Genomic DNA, 22,369 nt, shown 5'->3' with positions numbered 1-22,369 from the left:
ATTCAATACCCCTGTATCTACTCTTCCTCTACTGGGAACAATACTCCCCTGAATACGTGCTATACACATGAGAAGAAAATCTTTATCTTAGAGGCTTAGCAAGACCACACTTTCTTTTCTAATTTCATGACCCACCCTTCTGAACAGGTTTCCAGATAGCAGAATCTGTAATATAACAACTTTACAGATCCTTGCTATAAAAGTATAACTGTGATTTCCTGAAAAGAACACTCTTGAGTGACCCATTAAAAATTAGAATGATACATTTTCTCTCTGCCTCTTTGTTAAAGCAGTCTTACCATATACCCTATGGTCACTGGCTACCTACATTTTATGGCTAACATTTGTGGACACCCGACTATCACACCTTCCCTATATGGCAAAAGTATGCAGACACCCCTATGAATTATTGAACTTAGGTATTTCCAGTGAATGATAGGGCATACAAAGGTATTTTAGACAATTGAGCACTTGCTGCAACAGTTTCTGTAGAACCTGCTTCTCTTCCAGCATGACTCTGTTGTGTAGAGTGTGTGTGTTTGTATGTGCATGTATAAAGCCAAGTCCATAAAAACATTATTTAACAAGTTTTTTATGGAGAATCTTCATTGGCCAGCAAATATCGCTGACCACAATACTAGAAAACACCTTTAACCCATTAGTGCCTGAGAGTAAATCAAATGTTAATGGCTAATCACAATTTTGCAACTTTGACATATGTAAGTAAAATTATACATATCATCACAACTACTTGTATTTAGGTGGATTATACCTTGTTTTTTTTCAGGATGAAAGGGGGTTTCTTTTGGTTTAAAATCGTAACAGATATTTGCTGATTTTTTTTTATATCGAAGGAAAACTTGCCCAAAATATTAAAAAAGAAAAATATATATTTTTTAATTTAGCTGTATATTTCTTGCTATTACTATAATTTACCACCAAAGAACAACCAAAAATAAATTCTACTGCTCCTTTACAATCGCAGCAATACCACATATGTGTATATTATTTGTTCTGTGTACATTTTTTTATTCTGCTATATACAAACTAACTGACACTAATGACACTGATACTAAATTAAAAATTTGTTTTCATTATTTTTTTCAAATTGTACCCAGAATATGTTGACGTGACCTTTCACCTCCACCTTGACCTTTGACCCAACTTTGACTCTTAAAACTAACCCTGGCAAACCTTGATCTAGTTATTTTTTTCTTCATTTTTTATTCTTTATTTTATTTTTACACACTTTTTTACATGTATATCTTCCTTTCCTGCATGAAGAGAAGGATAAAATGTCTCTTCCTCTGCATTCAGAAGAGGAAAGAAACACAGGGGCAGGCTCACAGCAACTCATCATTGTGATAGCCAATCAGAGGCTATAACAGCAATCAGGTGACTCGAAATCGGGATTCCCAGGTCCCGATCATTAGTACAAGACCTGGGGCTCTCTGTGATAGCCCGATCTTTGTGCTTGGAGTTCACTGTGCAGTGCACTCCCAGCAAAAAAAAAGATACGCATATGTGCAGCCCCACAGAAAAAGATCAACTTTTGTGATGCCCCATATATGCATACAGTCAGCGGGAAGGGGTTAAGATGAATTAGTACCCCAAAATGTGAGCAAGGCTTATTGTGCAATAACAGTGACTGAGTGGGCACACAATACCAGGACTTTACTAAAAATCTTTAGTAAAGGCTTTACTACAAAGTCCTTTGGAAAGCCTTTCCCGAAGAGTGGAAGGTGTTATAGCTGCTGAGAGGGGGCACCATGCCATACTAACTGCAAAAAGGAGGTCCACTGTTTATTGTAATTCTTTCTGAAGCCATAGGAGGTCTTGCAGTAGTCAGCGACTGGAGCGGAGTTTGTTAGGAATGGTTGGTGTGTCCTAACATGTTTTATGGTTTTATTTAGTCTTGTATTTGTTCTCTTCACAGGTGAAAAATGCAGCAGCTAATGTTCTCAGGGAAACATGGTTAATTTATAAAAATACCAAACTGGTGAAAAAGATAGACCATGCAAAAGTGAGAAAACATCAGCGCAAATTCTTGCAGGCTATCCATCAGTAAGTATCAAATGCTATAACTCAACACGTAACATTATTTTTTCTGCAGTAATCTCAATTAATTTCTGCCAGCCAAACATGAGAGAGACAACCCGGTGTTCAGAACACCAAAGTGCCTGCAGTGGAATAAAGCAAACATCATCTTTACTTGGACATCATTCCCACTTCTCTACTTTCATAAATACATCTATAAATCACTTTGAGACTGGAATCTGGATTTGTGTTCAATGAACATGATACTTTTTTATTACTTTAAAAACACAGCCATATTTTTCTTAGTAAAGACTATTTGGAGTGTTACATAAGGAATTTTAAGCTTGTATTTTTCTTAAAGCAACTTTATTGATAAAATTAATCTGTCTGCAAAGAAGACATTGAATACTAACCTCTCTTTTCCTGTGCTGCTGATCTGTGCAATAACTGCAGATCCAACAGTATCCAAAACATTTGAGAATTTCAGATTCTTGGTCCCCAACTGTGCTCATTGGTTTGATCTGCCAGCTCCTTTACCACTATACGCTGTCTTGTAATGGTGTAGCTGCAGACGGGAATAAGCACAGCATGCAGCAAGGTACCAGAAAATTGACACTCCCGGAAGAATTGAATACCGCATTAACCCAATCTGGCAGTTTTTCTTCAGTTATGCAATAATCAATGGCATGGGCTGCAGGAGAGGTGAGCATTTAATGTCTTCTTTGCATTAAGTCTTTTATTGTACAGGTTAATTTTAGAAACTGAGTTGCTTTAATCAACATACAATACTAATGAATGCCAAGTTCTATTAAAAAAACATGTTAAACAATAAAATAAAAGTACGCTTTTTATTTATATAGTTTAAAGTTTTTGAGCTTTTTATTTAACTGAATGCAAAATATGGAAGAATTTTGATTCTACACAAAAATCGTCCATTCATGTTTGACTTTGATGCAGGTTCTTTTGCCATTCTTGCGTCTATCGTGTTTAACAGTGTAGGATATCTTTCACAGAAGGGTTGTGATATCACTGTTGCTTAAAGGAAATCTGCACTAAAGCAAATATGTAGGCTGACCTGTCATTCTGAAAATGCTAATTGTCTGGTAATCATGCTGATTCAATATAACTTCAGTTTTTTTTATGACTCTGAACTGGAACAAGAATACTGGTCAAAAAAATTAAAGGAACACTTTGAAAACACATCAGATCTCAATGGGAAAAATATCATGCTGGATATCTATACTGATATGGACTAGGTAATCTGTTAGGAATGTAAGGATGCCCCATCGTTTGATGGAAATGAAAATTATCAACCTACAAAGGACTGAATTCAAAGACAGCCCAAAAATCAAAGTGAAAAACTAATGCAGCAGGCTAATCCATTTTGCTGAAATTTAATTGCACAAACTCAAAATGGTACTCAGTAGTTTGTATGGCCCCCACGTGCTTGTATGCATGCCTGACAATGTCGGGGCATGCTCCAAAAGAGACGACAGATTGTGTCCTGGGGTATTTCCTCCTAGATCTAGACCAAGACATCACTGAGGTCCTGGACAGTCTGAGGTGCAACCTGGTGGTGTCGGATGGACCGAAACATGATATCCCAGAGATGTTCTATTGGATTTAGGTCAGGCGAGCATAGGGGCCATACTATTGTATCAATTCCTTCATCCTCCAGGAACTAACTGGAAATACCCTTGCCACATGAGCCCGGGCATTGTCATGCACAAGGAAAAACCCAGGACCCACTGCACCAGCGTAGGGTCGGACAATGGGTCCAAGTATTTCATCCCGATAATTAATGGCAGTCAGGGTGCCATTGTCTAGCCTGTAGAGGTCTGTGCATCCCTCCATGGATATGCCTCCCCAGACCATCACTAACCCATCACCAAAACAGTCAGGATGAACAATGTTACAGGCAGAATAACATTCTCAATGGCTTCTCCAAACCCTTTCAGGTCTGTCACGTGCTCACATTGAACCTGCTCTCATGTGTGAAAAGCACAGGGCGCCAGTGGCGGACCAGCCAATTCTGGTGTTCCATGGCAAATGCCAATTGAGCTCTGTGGTGCCGAGCAGTGAGCACAGCGCCCACTAGAGGACATCGGGCTCTCAGGCCACCCTCATGAAGTCTGTTTCTGATTGTCTGGTCAGAGACATTTACACCAGTGGCCTGCTGGAGGTCATTTTGTAGGGCTCTGGCAATGCTCATCCTGTTCCTCCTTGCACAGAGGAGCAGATACCGGTCCTGCTGATGGGTTAAGGACCTTCTACGGCCCTGTCCAGCTCTCCTAGAGTAAGTGCCTGTCTCTTGGAATCTCCTTCATGCTCTTGAGATTGTGCTGGGAGACACAGCAAACCTTCTGGCAATGGCATGTATGATGTGCCATCCTGGAGGAGTTGGACTGCCTGTTCAACCTCTGTAAAAATGCAAAACTAGTGAAAAACAGTAAGAAAAGATGACTAGGGAAAAAAATGTCAGTGGTCTCCACCTGTAAAACCATTCCTGTTTTGGGGCTCGCCTCATTGTTGCCCATCTAGTGCACCTGTTGTTAATTTAATTAACACCAAAGCAGCTAAAACTCATTAACAACCCCCTCTGCTACTTAACTGACCAGATCAATATCCCAGGAGTTTCTTTGACTTGATGCTATACTCTAATTAAAAAGTGTTCCTTTCATTTGTTTGAGTGGTGTATATATATTGGGAGTCAGGACTACACTTTCTGCTAAAGCATTGAAGCAGCCAGCCAATTTAGAATTGTAGGAAAAAAACCTCAGCATTGACAGCCTCCATATTTTTTCCAGTGTTCATTTTCTGTGGAGTAGGTTGTATATTTGTGTATATGTTCATTTGCCTGTGTTTATATAAAAGGCAATGATGCAAGAAGTTTTGGCCTTGTTTGTTTGTTAGCATGAGTTTGGAGAGGTCTGTAATTGAGTTGGAATACTAACAGACGTCTATGTTCATTTAAAGTAACCTGAGAAAAGGGAGTTTGTATGCTTTTGCCTAAGGAGTGAAATCTGACTGATCCTAATAAATTAAAAATATGGTTTTATGCATTTATGTCTGTAAGGCAGAACTCTACATACAATATTAAATTGTAAGTCGCTAACCTCATGGAGCTTGTACTCTTAAGCTCCTTCAACAGCAGAAACACAGACACCTCAAGATTAGTTTGGTGATATGCCTGTTAACTGACCATGTGTGTTAGGACTGTGGGAATGACTAGGATTTTGCAACCAAGATTATTCAATACAGCAGAAACCTTGGTGAGGAGGTCACTTTTCCACTGTCTCTGGCTCTTCTCAGTATGTTGGCCAATAATCCCTGTTATACTACAAATACTGTCCCCTCAAGATATACAGAGGCCACTGGATAATTCAGCTAGCTAGCATTGAAGATGGGCCTACTTGTTAGTGTTTCAGACACAAAAATATATTTGTTAGCAGATCGCTTTAACGCTGGCTTTCTACAGTCTGCCTTTCCATTTTTTAGTGTTGCTATTTATGGAACAATCTGCTTTATATTTTTGGTAAGCAGGGCTATCAGTGCTTCTTCCAGAATCAGGTGATACCACTGCTTTACTGTTGAATTAGGTCTACCACAGGTGTCAGCTCCTTTCCTCTATGTGAGTTACTAGATCTACACAACTACATAAGTGAGCCTGCTCCATCATGAGAAGACTCGCTGTTGCATTCTACTTCTTGGTATTAACCCATTTTCCATGCTCATCCTAATCCCTGTCCCATAAGAAGGACCAGGTAGCATGCAAGAAAATTTTATATTTTTTAGCTAACAAAGAGTTAAATAGTTACTCTGGCTGAAAAAAGACAATAGTCCATCCAGTTCAACCATTAAAAAAAAAAAGGGAGATACTATGCACATTCATATTGCTCTATACCAAGTGCATTATATGACTGGCATACCATTCATTGATGGAATCATATATGGATGGTTCTAATAGGTTGCTTTAACTGGCAACTGCAATCTGTATGCTGGGCTGCTTATGACATACTCCTGACCACTGCATTCTAAGTATATTATATAATCTTGACCCCTGCACTCCTAATATTGTAGTGTACAACAGTTGCTGGTTGATAAGTAGTCACTGAATATAGTTACATAGTTAGTCTGGCTGAAAAAAGACAAACATCCATCCAGTTCAACCATTAAAAAAAAAAGTTATAATCCTATACCCACAGTTGATCCAGAGGAAGGCAAAAAAACCCAGCAAAGCATGACCCAATTTGCTCCTGCAGGGGAAAAAAATCCTTCTTGATCCCCCAAGAGGCAATCGGATATTCCCTGGATCAACTTTACCTATAAATGTTAGTATCCAGTTATATTCTGTGTATCTAAGAGAATCAGACCTTTTCTAAAGCAATCCACTAAGCTGGCCAGAACCAACTCTTGGGGGAGTCTATTCCACATTTTCACAGTTCTCACTGTGAAGAAACCTTTTCGTGTTTAGAGATTAATTTTCTTTTTCTCCAGACGTAAAGAGTGCCCCCTTGTCCTCTGTGATGTCCTCAGGGTAAATAACTCTACACCGAGTTCCCTATATGAACCACTGATGTATTTATACATGTTGATCATATCCCCCTTTAATCCCCTCTTCTCAATAGAGAATAAATTCAGTTCCTCTAATCTTTCCTCATAGCTGAGCTCCACCATGCCTCTTATCCATTTGGTTGCCCTTCTCTGTACTTTCTCCAGTTCCCCAATGTTCTTTTTGTGAATTGGTGCCTAAAACTGAACTGCATATTCCAGATGAGGTATTACTAATGATTTGTACATTGGTAAAATGATATCTCTCTCTCTGGAGTCTATACCTCTTTTAATACCAGAGAGGATTTTGCTCGCTTTAGAAACCGCAGCTTGGCATTGCATGCCATTACTAAGCTTGTGGTCTACCAGAACTCCCAGATCCTTCTCCACCATTGATTCCCCCAGTTGTACCCCCCCTAGTATGTATGATGCATGCATATTCTTAGCCACCAAGTGCATAACCTTAAATTTATTAACATTAAACCTCATTTTACACATACAGTGGGGCAAAAAAGTATTTAGTCAGCCACCAATTGTGCAAGTTCTCCCACTTAAAAAGATGAGAGAAGCCTGTAATTGGCATCATAGGTAGACCTCAACTATGAGAGACAAAATGAGAAAAAAAATCCAGACAATCACATTGGCTGATTTGGAAAGAATTTATTTGCAAATTATGGTGGAAAATAAGTATTTGGTCACCTACAAACAAGCAAGATTTCTGGCTCTCACAGACCTGTACCTTCTTCTTTAAGAGACTCCTCTGTCCTGCACTCATTACCTGTATCAATGGCACCTGTTTGAACTTGTTATCAGTATAAAATACATCTGTCCACAACCTCAAACAGTCACACTCCAAACTCCACTATGGTGAAGACCAAAGAGCTGTCGAAGGACACCAGAAACAAAATTGTAGACCTGCACCAGGCTGGGAAGACTGAATCTGCAATAGGCAAGCAGCTTGGTGTGAACAAATCAACTGTGGGAGCAATAATTAGAAAATGGAAGACATACAAGACCACTGATAATCTCCCTCGATCTGGGGCTCCACGCAAGATCTCACCCCGTGGGGTCAAAATGATCACAAGAACGGTGAACAAAAATCCCAGGACCACACGGGGGGACCTAGTGAATGACCTGCAGAGAGCTGGGACCAACGTAACAAAGGCTACCATCAGTAACACACTACGCCGCCAGGGACTCAGATCCTGCAGTGCCAGACGTGTCCCCCTGCTTAAGCCAGTACATGTCTGGGCCCGTCTGAAGTTTGCTAGAGAGAATTTGGATGATCCAGAAGAGGATTGGGAGAATGTCATATGGTCAGATGAAACCAAAATAGAACCGTTTGGTAGAAACACAACTCGTCGTGTTTGGAGGAGAGAGAATGCTGAGTTGCATCCAAAGAACACCATACCTACTGTGAAGCATGGGGGTGGCAACATCATGCTTTGGGGCTGTTTCTCCGCAAAGGGACCAAGGTGACTGATCCATGTACAGGACAGAATGAATGGGGCCATGTATCGTGAGATTTTGAGTGCAAACCTCCTTCCATCAGCAAGGGCATTGAAGATGAAACGTGGCTGGGTCTTCCAACATGACAATGATCCCAAACATACCGCCCGGGCAACAAAGGAGTGGCTTCGTAAGAAGCATTTCAAGGTCCTGGAGTGGCCTAGCCAGTCTCCAGATCTCACCCCCATAGAAAACCTTTGGAGGGAGTTGAAAGTCCATGTTGCCTAGCGACAGCCCGAAAACATCACTGCTCTAGAGGAGATCTGCATGGAGGAATGGGCCAACATACCAGCAACAGTGTGTGCCAACCTTGTGAAGACTTACAGGAAACGTTTGACCTCTGTCATTGTCAACAAAGGATATATAACAAAGTATTGAGATGAACTTTTGATATTGACCAAATACTTATTTTCCACCATAATTTGCAAATAAGTTCTTTCCAAATCAGCCAATGTGATTTTCTGGATTTGTTTTCTCATTTTGTCTCTCATAGTTGAGGTCTACCTATGATGCCAATTACAGGCCTCTCTCACCTTTTTAAGTGGGAGAACTTGCACAATTGGTGGCTGACTAAATACTTTTTTGCCCCACTGTAGTTGCCCAATTAAACAGTGCATTGAGGTCAGCTTGTAAGTTGAAGACATCCTGTAAAGACGTTATTCCACTGCACAGCTCAGTGTCATCAGCAAAGACTGAAATTTTATATTTTTAATCCCAGACCCTATATTGTTTATAAATATATTAAAAAGTAAGGGTCCCAACACTGAACCCTGGGGTACACCACTGACAACCTTAGACCATTCAGAGTATGAATCATTAACCACTACTCTCTGAATACGATCTTTTAGCCAGTTTTCTATCCATTTCCATACATATTTTTCCAAGCCCGTAGACTTTACCTTACATATTAGCTGTGTGTGGGGAACTGTGTCAAACGCTTTTGCAAAATCCAAGTATACCATGTCCACTGCCACCCCTGTGTCCAAGGTTTTGCTCACCTCTTCATAAAAAAAAATTAGTGATATTTAAAGATGTTCTTTGGATTTCCAGTGGCAGATTATAGTACAATGAGGAGTAAGCTTGAAGGTGGGGGTGGCATTGGGAACTTCAAATTTGTAAAGGTAGTAAAACTCAATTTACCTGCTTATTTACATGATTAAGACCTAACGTCCTTGTCTATACATAGCTGCTACTACAACCGTTTTATCATATAGCACTATATTCTGTGTGTTTCTAAAGTCAACAGAGTTTGTAGAACTTTTTTTTTTTTAATGTATGTTTATGTGCCCAATATTCTAAACAGACAATGGAAATCAAGTGAGAAAAAGCCCCAAGCATTTTCTGCCCTATAACAATTGAAATGGCATAAAATACCTTAATATTTTATCTAATGATCTTCAAAATATATAATACATATTTAAAGATGAAAAATATTTTATTTTGGTACGGATACCACAGTGCAATTATAAGGCTTTGTTTACAAGTGATTGAATTTCTTTTGACCGTAAAAAATGGTTGCATGCTTTCGGTAATAACATTTCACAAGCATTTAGCAATTGCTATGATGAGCAAGAATGGAAAACAAGTACAGTTAAATGGAATTGCTGTGATAAAGGAACACAAACTTGAAAATATAATTTACCGGTCAAATAATAAAAAAAGTTGCAGTTTCCAAAAGAAAAAAAGTGTATTCTCTAACTTTCCCATAACATGTGTACCTCTTTGCAGTATATTTTAAACAGGCTTTCCTTTGTTTTGTTTTCTTTTTTTCACCCAAATGAAAATAGAGCTCGGAAGTAAGTTACACTGTATCAGCTGTTATTTAAAACCTTGTGAAGAATCTTTACTACTGCATGCCAAGGACTGATTTTTTCTCTTTAATGCTTGAAGGGATGCCAGTTCCTCAAGATGGGCTGCTGTCCTGTCAATCACATACCAGTTACTGATATGATTGCTGTCATGGAAACTTAACCGAAGTCATGATTGTAACCTGTGATAAGTGAAATTCTGAGTTCGAAAGTCCACACTTCTTAATTTATATCCCTTAAATGGTGCTTAGATTGTGTGAAAAAAGTAGTAGAATTGCTTATGTCGCTCTCAATTTTTCAATTGACTTCTGTTTGTGTCCCCAGTGTGGAGATTTCCCCCAGTGTGGAGACAACCAAAAGTGAAAGGAAATATCCTCAAAAGAGGAGTTAACCCACCCTTGGGTTGTTGTTGCTGACACGGGTGTTTTTTCATTGAGAGCTTTCTCTCATCTCTTAAAACTAAGAAAGAACGTTTGATTGGAATTCCACTTTTGAAGCATACATTTACATAATTTCATTATTGTTAGACATTGAGTAAAGTTGATTGCTTCCATAGCTAATTTCATTGAAATATAGATGAAATCCAGTCTATAGGAAGCATGGATTTATCACTCTTGGAGATTAGTTTTAGTTGATCACTGTTGTTTCTGCCAAGTAAGGCTTGTGCCAGGAGTATTATGCAATCCATCCCATGGCTTGAACATGCAAACTCCGATGATTTGGATAAATTACACACAAATGATAAAAAATATTATAAGGTTGGATCATTCCCATATATAAAGTAAACGTATGTGAGCGCACTCAGAGATGAAGCAGCTATACAGGAAGGTAACCAAAGTAAAACCTCAAAATAACAATACAATGATAGTGCAGTGCTAAATGATATTAAAATCATAAAGAATTTGACCGTATACTTATTAAAAGGGTACTAAAATAAAAATTAATAGAATAAAAATGATGTACAGTTCAAAAGTGACTCTCAGTGCTCTTATGATGCTTTTTATCCTGGTACGTCTGTGCTTGTGCAATGGTATAGAGAAAATTGCGCACTCACCAGACGCGCAGTGTAAATTTGCCAATAAATATATATCCTGAAGTCATCAAGGTAGGTAAGATGTTGGGGTGACTTCCCTCTGAAGGGTGGGGTGGTAGGTTAACTGGGTCCTTGGACTTTAATGTTGATCCAAATCAGCCAGAGTTCCCCTTAAGGGATAGGTGGATGCTGCTCTCTGGATGTGCAGGAGGATCCCTCTCTGGGTACTGGGATGGATCTTTACCACATGCAGGGCATCTGAAAGTTAATACTCCACTCGGGAGTTCAGAAATAGGAACATGCTCATAGGCCATCTTTGTTTGAGGACGGTTAGTCCTATTGCCTTACACTGTCATTGTTACTTCTTATTCCAATGTATCATTTTAATACATGGATATTTTAATTAACTACACTATGGGCAAGTTCCTATTTCGGAAAAAAGGAAGTTAGAGGAAATCTTCCAAAGTGAGAGGAATTCCATCTTTGTTATCTTCACGGTTTCACAGGTTTCCCCAATGCAGGATTTCTCTTTAGCTCACGCTCTGAAGACAGCTTTAAAATTTTAGATTTCTTTTCATTTTCTAATACAAATTGAGGGGTACATCTCCAAATGGGGATTCAAAACTTGACAGAAGGTCTAACTCTTCACCACTCTATCCAAACCTAAAATGAAGGTTTTGCATAGAGACACATTTTAAACAAATCTTTTCCAAAGTACAGGTTTACTTTAGAGATGGTATACACTTTAGTAGCTATGTGGTCATCTAGGAACAACACTTTATACTAAATACATACATAATCAGATTAGTGGTTTATCTTTTGTGGTGGCTGCAAAAAACTGGAGCCTGCAAAATCTGGTGCAGCTCTGCATAGAAACCAATGATGTTAGAAACAGATTGGCTACAAAGGGTCTGAAAAAAGTTTCCACACTTTTATACATGTATATATTTGTTTAAAAAGTGCCAAAACTTTTTTAAGAACCCTCATACGATGTACATCTGCTCCAGATTCTGAGTGCCCCAGTTTTAGAACATTTCCCCATTTGATTACATAAAATGTTCATGTGTTTTCTGCATTGTTAGTCACTTATATATGCAATCACTTTTTTACTGTATATGAAGGAACTACTTGTAACACTGGTTGCTGTACATTGCAGTGGCTAGATGACTGCATAACTGGGTACCATCCTATATCTGAGAGCTGCTTAAATGGTTTTAAAATCCAAAGATAATCTTTTTCAGATAATCTTATTACCATTTGAGGGATATGAATTACAATGCATTTGTGGATGTTTGTTTCATAGAATTTATCAAAATGTTCTTTTATGTTGACCAATGTAGCTAAACTGTAATAACCAAATAAAATACTGCACAAGTAGGGAGAGAAATATTTCTACAGGCAGACTTTTATTTCAGAGTTAGAGGACTTTTGTGACTTATGCATGCATTATTTTGCTGCTTGGCTTTTTGCACTTATTTACATTTCTTAAAATGCTAAAATTAAAATTTGAGAAACACACAAGCCTAATCTTAAGAACATAACCTTCTTAAGAACAAAACCTACCTAAATCAGTGTAATGCCTCTTCATTTTTAAACACAGGTACAAGTGTTGGAGCACTTCTGCCAAGACTCTGACATTGTTGTGTTAACCTTTTAAAAATAAGCAAGTTCAAGGCACATCAGTGACCTTTTTCCTTTCATTTAGGTTAATACTAGATGTAAGTCATTAATGTATTCTTAACAAAAATGTATTAATATATATGGAGTATAAATAATATGCATGAGTAGGTTTAATTTTTCATTAGTTTGCTTTAAAACGTTGTGTTCCTTCAGCTGTGCTACGCACACAGGGCAAGTTAGAAGTGGTGTGTGGTGCCTGTGCTGATCTAAGGTGGCTGAAGGAATTACATTTTGCACAATATAAACATTCTTGCTGCAATTTTACATGTCTAGGGTGCAAACAGTTATACAGAGAGATTTCTGGTCACCAGAATAAATACTGGAGGTTAGAAAATGGTATTATAACAAAGTGGAAGCAATATAGTGTGTGTTTGTATATACTGTGAATATATATAGATAGATAGATAGATAGATAGATAGATAGATATAGATATCTCTCTCTATATATATATATATATATAGATATATATATATAGATATACAGTACAATATATATAGAGAGAGAGTGTGTCTGAAAATATACAGGTGAAACGCAAAAAATTAGAATATCGTGCAAAAGTTCATTTATTTCAGTAATGCAACTTAAAAGGTGAAACTAATATATGAGATAGACTCATTACATGCAAAGCAAGATAGTTCAAGCCGTGATTTGTCATAACTGTGATGATTATGGCTTACAGCTCATGAAAACCCCAAATCCACAATCTCAGAAAATTAGAATATTACATGCAATCAATAAAACAAGGATTGTACATAGAACAATATCAGACCTCTGAAAAGTATAGGCATGCATATATACTCAGTACTTGGTTTGGGCCCCTTTTGCAGCAATTACTGCCTCAATGCAGCGTGGCATGGAAGCTATCAGCCTGTGGCACTGCTGAGGTGTTATGGAACACCAGGATGCTTCAATAGCGGCCTTCAGCTCTTCTGCATTGTTCGGTCTCATGTCTCTCATCTTTCTCTTGGCCATGCCCATAGATTCTCTATGGGGTTCAGGTCAGGCGAGTTTGCTGGCCAATCAAGCACAGTAATCCCACGGTCACTGAACCAGGTTTTGGTGCTTTTGGCACTGTGGGCAGGTGCCAAGTCCTGCTGGAAAATGAAGTCAGCATCCCCATAAAGCTCGTCTGCGGAAGGAAGCACGAAGTGCTCCAAAATCTCCTGGTAGACGGCTGCGTTGACCCTGGACTTAATTAAGCACAGTGGACCAACACCAGCAGATGACATGGCTCCCCAAATCTACACAGATTATGGAAACTTAACACTGGACTTCAAGCATCTTGCAGTGTGTGCCTCTCCATTCTTCCTCCATACTCTGGGTCCTTGGTTTCCAAATGAGATGCAAAAGTTGCTCTCATCAGAAAAGAGGACTTTGGACCACTGAGCAACAGACCAGGTCTGTTTTTCTTTAGCCCAGGTAAGACGCTTCTGATGTTGTTTGTTGTTCAGAAGCAGCTTGACAAGAGGAATACAACATTTGAAGCCCATGTCCAGGATCCGTCTGTGTGTGGTGGCTCTTGATGCACTGACTCCAGCCTCAGTCCACTCCTTGTGAAAGTCCCCAACACTTTTGAATGGCCTTTTCCTGACCATCCTCTCCAGGCTGCGGTCATCCCTGCTGCTTTTGCACCTTTTTCTTCCACACTTTTCCCTTCCACATAACTTTCTATTAATGTGCTTTGATACAGCACTTTAGGAACATCCAACTTCTTTTGCAATTACCTTTTGAGGCGTTCTCTCCTTATGGAGGGTGTTAATGATGGTTTTCTGCACAACTGTCAGGTCAGCAGTCTTTCCCATGATTGTGATTTCTACTGACCCAGACTGAGAGACCATTTAAAGGCTCAGGAACCCTTTGCAGGTGTTATGGCTTAATTAGCTGATTAGAGTGGGACACTTTGAGCCTAGAATATGGCACCTTTTTACAATATTCTAATTTTCTGAGATTGCGGATTTGGGGTTTTCATGAGCTGTAAGCCATAATCATCACAATTATGACAAATCACGGCTTGAACTATCTTGCTTTGCATGTAATGAGTCTATCTCATATATTAGTTTTACCTTTTAAGTTGCATTACTGAAATAAATGAATAAAGAAACATTTTGCACGATATTCTAATTTTTCAAGTATAACCTGTATATAACTTCAGTGCAAAAAAATATTCACCACTTCAGTCACATCGTAAATAAAACCATTCGCTGCAAAATAAAATGGATGAAATGTGAAAGAACAGCAGGAAGGAGAAGAATAATCCACTTCTACTTACAAATGCAAAACAGTTTTTTCTGTTCCAACACTTTCACGTAGTGCTCTTTCAATATCTTCACCCAAAAAAGACTTCTAAATTATAGGAGGCCCTTTAAAGGACACGTTCACCTTTGGAACACGTTACATGTTCCTCCCATTTTTAAGCTGGAACATGTAACATATTCCAGTGTCTTCCAACTAGCACCCCCAATCCTCCCTCCCTGTGACAGCGGGTAGGGGATCTTCTCAAACGGCCGCAATATTCATTTGGTTTCCTGTGAATGGAAGCCTACAAGTACCGTCAGCCATTGTATATGATGGCTGGTAGTCCTTAATGAATTACGAGAGTGCTGGTGAGCGCTCTGGTAGTTCATTGATCTTCCTGCTCTCAGGTCTCTGCCTGCCCATATAGTTGATAGCTATCCTGAGAGTCTGCAGGAGCCTACAGATCTTGGGTGCAATGCTCTGCAGGCTCCTTAGAAAAAAAAATAATATGTGCTCATTGTTTTACCTGAAAAAATGTGCATTGTTTTTTTTTCTTTCTTTAAAAGGTGAACTTATTCTTTGAGGCTCAATTCCGAGTTGCTCCCAGAACAGAACAACATACATATGTCAATCTTTATCTTTTTCCGTGCTCCCGCTTAATACTGGTGTTATTCAGGACTCACAGTGTTTAAGTCCCCTTGCCAAGCTTTTTCCCCTCAGTTGAATATGAAAGAAAAATCATGCTGTTACCGGCTGGAGCATGCAACCCATCAGGAGTTCTGTGTACAGCAGTGTCTTGTTTGCGATTGTGGTTAGATCTAACAAGCACTGCATGCTCCTGTCTTTTGTGAGTATGCTTTTATGGTGTTTTTTTTATTAATATGTGTATGTGGAGTACTGTATTCTTTTTTTCTTTCAAATTAAAATTATGGGAAAACCCTTGCAAGGTGACCTGAACACCATGAGTCTTGAATGACACCAGTATTAGGTGGGATCATGGGAGAAGATTGACAAGTGTATGCGGTTCTGTTCTGGGAATGACTCCGAATTGAAATCTAAAAGACCAATAATCTAGAGGTCTTTTTTCAGGGGGAGCATATTGGAAGAGCACTGTGTGGAGATTTTGGAATTGGAGACACTTTTTAGGTTCACATTTTCAAGCAGAAGTGGATTATTATTATTCTTATTGATGTTCCTTCACATTTTTTTGTGGTGGATGGTTATATATCTGATGTGAATGTAAAGTGGTGGACATTTTTTGTGCTGAAGATTTATATAAAGTATGTTTTCAGACACTGTATATATAATTTGTTTTGATAGATGAATGTTTTTGTGATTTAGCACAAGATCACATATTTTATATATTTGCATGCAAGGGAGTAATTTAATATTATGATATTTTCAATTAATTTGTGATATTTATGTAGACAGGTCAGGATCATTTCACATTATTTGATTTCTTTCTTGAGGATTATAGGGTGAGCACTGCACTTTTTTTTCACGCTGCAAATACTAGCGATTACCCAACAAGTACTGATTAGTGGACAGTTATGCTGGTAAAGCAAGGAATGTACTAGTACTAGCTGATTGGAAAGATGGCTAATGCAAATACAAATGGCACACAGAGGCAATTATGGAAACTCTGCTGAACATTATGAAGTCAGTTTGTTTTAAACCAAATAAACTGGCTTACCTTACTATTCTCTTATGTGCCAAAAATAATACAGTTTTTAGCTGCTGGTCAAGTAAAAGATTGATAATTGTAGTGAAATCTCTCACTTATCACTGTATTTTCATCAGGTATCAACACACCTAACCCAATCCATCTCAAACTAAAAAGGCCTAATATTGTATCAACACACGCAGACACTGGGAAGAACACGCTAATGTCTTCCCTACACTGCAGCTGTTTTTCCAGTGTCTGTTTGTCATGATACTTTGCTGCTTCTCTATTCCATGGAGTAAAGTTTATTTTTTTATTATGTAATCAGCTAGAACCATGATGACTCTGGGGACATCACACTTTCTTGCTTTCTGCTTTGCTGTGTTGAAGAAGCATGCGTTTCATTCTATAGACACATAACTAAACTGATCAGTCAAACTTCTCAAGGCATCTCTCATACTTTATGATCTGCTCTTGCATGCTAATTTGAGTTTTCATGGCTATGTAAAAAAAATACTTATTCTAGTCATCTTTTGCAGGTTACGAAGTGTTAAAATGGAACAGAGAAAGTTGAATGATCAAGCTAACACCTTAGTGGATTTAGCAAAGGTCAGTAGAAACAGTTGAAGAGGTTTAAATGTTCCAATTGCTCCTCCATGTCTGTCTAACTAACCCCACTCCCAAGAGCTTCCTATTAATATCACCTAAATGTTCTCCTAATTAACAACACCGCCTTTTTTTTTAGCAAACAGCACCATCGGGTCCTTCTAATTAACATTTTGTGTGTTTCCTTCAAACAGCGCTGCCATGTTGTCTACATAACAGTACTTATTTTTCATTGTAACTAACAGTACTCCCATCTTCTTCTACCTAACAGCACTCCCATGTTCTTCTAACTAACAGAACTCACATGTATGTTTAAATTAAGTCATTTCCATTTTTATGTCCTTCTAATTCAGTTCTCCTATGTCATTCTAACAAACAGCACTCCAGCATCCTTCTAACAGCACACCCATGTTCTTCTGCCTAACAACACTACCATGGCTAACTAGTAGCACTTCCATGTCTTTCTAACAACACACCCATGTCCTTTAAGCCTAGGTTCACACTGATGTGGTGCAAGTTGAGTCTGTTTTTCAGTGCAGTTTCAGGAGCAGCTCCAGTGCAAGTTGGTACTAGATTCTCCCAAAGTCCACTGATGTAGTTTCTATTCAAGTCTATGGAGCTACAAATCGTACTGCACTAAACTTGCATAAGACCCTTTTTCAAATCGCATCAGATTCATACTGCATATACATTAGGTTGCCAAAAGTCTTGGAACACCTGCTTTTACACGCACATGAACTTTAATGGCATCCCAGTCTTTGTCCATAGGGTTCAATTTTGAGTTGGCCCACCCTTTTGCAGCTATAATAGCTTCAGCTCTTCAGGTAAGGCTGTCCACAAGGTTTAGGAGTGTGTTTGTGGAAATGTTTGACCATTCTTCCAGAAGTGCATTTGTGAAGTCAGGCACTGATGTCAGATGAGAAGGCCTGGCTCACAGTCTCCACTCAAATTCATCCCAAAGGTGTTCTATCAGATTGAGGTCAGGACTCCTGTGCGGTCCAGTCAAGCTCCTCCACCTCAAACTCGCTCATCCATGTCTTTATGGACCTTGCTTTGTGCACTGGTGCGCAGTCATGTTGGAACAGGAAGGGGCCATCCCCAAACTATTCCCACAAAGTCTGGAGCTTGAAAGTGTCCAAAATGTCTTGGTATGCTGATTCCTTACGTGTTCCCTTATCTGGAACTTAAAAGCCAAATCCAACTCCTGAAAAACAACCTCACACTATAATCCCCCCTCCGTCGAACTTTACACTTGGCACAATGCAGTCAAGCAAGTACCGTTCTCCTGGCAACTGCCAAACCCAGACATGTCCATCAGATTGCCAGACAGAGAAGCATGATTTGTCACTCCAGAGAACACATCTTTACTGCTCTAGAGTCCAATGGTGGCTTTCTCTTCACAACTGCATCCAACGCTTTACATTGCACTTGGTGGTGTAAGGCTTTTATGCAGCTGCTTGGCCATGGAAACTCATTCCATGAAATTCTCTACACACTGTTGTTGTGCTAATCTGAAAGCTATGTGACGTTTGGAGGTCTTTAGCTATTGATTCTGCAGACAGTTGGCGACTTCTGTGTACTGTGTGCTTCAGCATGCACTGACCCCACTCTGTCATTTTACATGGCCTACCACTTCGTGGCTGAGTTGCTGTTGTACCCAGTTGCTTCCACTTTGTTATAACACCACTAACAGTTGACTGTGGAATATTTAGTAGCAAGGAAATTTCACGGATGGACTTATTGCACAGGTGGCAACCTGACGGTACCACACTTGAATTCACTGAGAGCGACCCATTCTTTCACAAAAGTTTGTAGAAGCAGTCTGCATGCCAAGGCGCTTGATTTCATACACCTGTGGACATGGAGCTGATTGGAACACCTGCATCCAATGATTTGAAGGCAATTTAGTGTATGTGAGCAGGCTCCATAGAAACTCATGTTCTTTCACCTGTCATGCAATTCCATGCCTTCTGGAATGCATCAGAAATCACATCAGTGTGAACCAGGGCTAAAGCGGAACTCAACCTATAGTTTTAACAGTTTAAAAAAACAGTTACATTCCCGGCATCCCGAGAATGCTAACTGTCACATATGCGTGTGCTCTCAACCAAAATCAAACCATCAAATGGCTGGTGTCATAGCTGATCAAATGTGCAGCACCATGACAGTTGCAAATCAAGCAGATGCTAAGATGGCAGCTTCCTTGTCTGAAAAGGATTGTAGGGTTTAGATCCAATAACAGCATTCCTATGTCCATCTAAATAACAGCATTCCTATGTCCACCTAACTAACAGAATTGCCTTATTCTTCTAAATAACAGCATTCCATGTCTATATAGCCAAGAGCACACCCATGTCTTTTAACTATCAGCATTCCTATCTCCATCTGTCTAACAGCACACCCATGTCCTTTACCTAATATCATTCCAAGTCCATCTAATTAACAGCATTCCCATGTCTATCTAGTTAATAGTACACCCATATCCATATAACAGCACTACCATCTCTGCCTAACTAACCTCACTTCTATGTCCTTCTCATTAACAGAGCTCCCCTGTTTTTTTCAGGTAATTTTTATTGGGATTTTGCGGTTTTACAGTTGGTAACATCCAAAACTAGACATGCAAAACAGCCCATTCAGATTCCACATATATGGGTTTGTTATATCACAGAATATCAGTTGGCAATACATTATATACAGTTGACACAGTTATATCAATCAGTATGGCTACATTACTAACTGATCCTGCTCATTCCTCTCCAGTATAAACAAAACAAAACATGTGACTTGAATTTGAATTAAAAAAATATTGTACCATACTATATAATCTGTGTGGTCTTTACTTGTACAGAAATTACAGCAGCTATGTATATTTAGCATTTGGGGGAATAACTATCTGCACCTTTAGCAAGGGATGGTGCACAATATGTATTATGCTTCCCTTAAATAAAAGCACCTATGTTAAGGATTGGCACCTTTGTGGAGCAGGGGGAGCAGTGGGTACCCGAATTTGACAGGTACCTGCTCCCACTTCCGGTGTGATCACCTAAGGCAATCGGAAATGGAAGTTGTCCTCCCTCCCCATAGTCTTCTTGGACACATGATTGGCCCCAGAAGACTATGGGGCCATTCACAAAGCACAGCGCTACTTGCGCATGCACAGTGGGCACCTGGCTGTGAAGCCGCAAGCTGTCACAGCCGGGTGCACACACTAAGGATTCCCGCACCGGGGAGAGAAGATAGCCGGCAAAATCACCTGTGGTGAGATCACCGCTGGACTGAGGGACATGTGAGTGTCTGTATTTTAAAAGTCAGCAGCTACAGTTTTTGTAGCTGCTGACTTTTATTTTTTTTTATTCAACTGGAACTTCACTTTAAAGATTTCTTATCCAGCATGCTCAGCAAACATATTCCTGGATCCTCCACCAGATTGATCTGAAACACTAGATTAACAGTATTTACGATTCCTTTCCAAAATTGATGAAACTTGGGGCATCTCAATAGCATTTGAATTAGGTCTGCTGTGCCCCTATTACATTTGGGGCAATTAGGGGTTTCTCTATGATGTCAGTTAAATTATTTCTCTGTATGTTGTATGAATGATTGCGTGAGCCTTTATGTTCTAGACAGGTAGTATCAGGAATCAGCAGCAGCAGAAATGGCCAAAGCTGCATAGCTACACTCAAGAAACTGTGACCAGACTGTGTATGCCTTCATTGAGATTTATTTATAGTGAAACCAAATCCATTCAAACACCAGCAAACCACAAAAAAAAAAAATAAGTGAACCAAAAACCCAGTGACATAATACTTAACTAATTCATCTAACAAACAGAAAACATAACTAACAACTAACTACATGCAATATATACAAAATGGGGAACAGAGAAAAGCAGGGGAAAACTGGAGGTGCTGGGAGAAGATGGGAAGGGGGAACCAAAACTGGGATCAGGAACAAGGGGAAATAGGAACAAGGCAGCAGCCATAAACTACAGTGTTTCATACCTGCCTTAAATTTCCTCACCATAGTCATGCTGGGCCCCAAATTTCATGCTATATAGCTCACAAGGACCTATATTAAGTAAAGCCTATCTTAAAGTGTTCCGTGTCAACTCATTTAAATCAGTCATGAGGACATTTTAGGAGTTGTCTTTATTGTATGTGTTAGACAAGCCATAGATGATTCACCCAGGGTTGCAGGAAAGAAAATCACTTTATTTCCCCATCAACACAGTCAATGTTGATAGGGGAAATCCTCCTACAGTGTTGATGTGTTCTGCTGGCTGTTATAGCCAATGGCAGTAATCACATGTAAAATATCTGACAAGTTGGGTGTACCCAAGTCGATCGATGGATCGACTTGGGTACAACCACCCTGTCCATAGATGGATCGAATCTCAGACAGTCCCTGCTAAACCAGTCAAGATTTGATCGATCTATGGCAGGCATTCATTTCAGCTGTGGTTTTAAAAGGATAAACTAATTAATCAAGTTATGCACACATGATCTGTTTGTAAGAGCAAATCAATGCTAATACGATTAGTTGGTGACTGTTAATGCTTTCTAGAGGACATCTGCTAGATCACCAAGGCAATTAATAAGGGGTTTCAGAAGACCCCTCTATAAGCCAGATGTGTGCAGACATCCAGTAAAGCTTCTACTACACAACAGTGGTGGCTGGCACAGCAATAATTTTTTTTCTAAATGACTAGGAGTGCATTATGTAGACTGATTTTAAAGCTGTATTAAATAATCATTTTTTTTTTTTTTTAATAAAACAAACATTTTGCGCAGAGCAGCCTAGATCCTCTCCTTCTGGAGTCCCCCGCTAGCACTCCTGGCTCCTCCTCCTTGACCAGTGCCCCCAGTAGCAAGCTGCTTGCTGTGGGGCACTGGTGTGTGCTCGCTCTCCATAAGACACAGAGCAGTGGCTCAGCTGCGCTCTCATTGGCTCACTGGCTCTGATTGACAGCAGTGGGAGCCAAAGGCTCCTGCTGCTGTCTCAGCCAATGAGGAGAGGTAGTCCCGGGACAGCGGAGGCTCTTGTGCACATTCCTTGATCGAGAGGGGGCTCAGGTGAATATTAGGGGGGGCTGTAGAGGGAGCAGCACACATAAGTTGTTTTTCCTTCATGCATAGACTACTTTAATGACCTGGATACCAGGTTATCCTCAAGTTGGAAACAGTACAGAGTAGAATGACCTGGTTGCTTCCCAAAGGCCAACAGAAAACAAAAATTGTAAGCAT

The 22,369-nt window shown here is 39.5% G+C and overlaps 1 protein-coding gene across 1 annotated transcript in view; it reads left to right on the top strand.

Annotated features, from left to right (window-relative positions):
- KCNN2 (potassium calcium-activated channel subfamily N member 2) overlaps nucleotides 1-22,369 on the top strand; it is a 210,983-nt gene that overhangs the window by 181,500 nt on the left and 7,114 nt on the right. The window contains exons 6-7 of the mRNA XM_089684727.1: nucleotides 1,937-2,064; nucleotides 17,057-17,126. Coding sequence (XP_089540853.1) covers nucleotides 1,937-2,064; nucleotides 17,057-17,126 — 198 coding nt within the window. The remainder of the gene's footprint in view (nucleotides 1-1,936; nucleotides 2,065-17,056; nucleotides 17,127-22,369) is intronic.

Source organism: Staurois parvus, unplaced genomic scaffold, assembly GCF_062004578.1.
Source record: "Staurois parvus isolate SC_StPar_1 unplaced genomic scaffold, SC_StPar_1.0 ptg000354l, whole genome shotgun sequence".
NCBI classification, from domain to species: Eukaryota; Metazoa; Chordata; class Amphibia; order Anura; family Ranidae; genus Staurois; species Staurois parvus.
The sequence above is the reverse complement of the archived record's forward strand: the minus strand, read 5'-3'. Positions and strand labels throughout refer to the sequence as shown.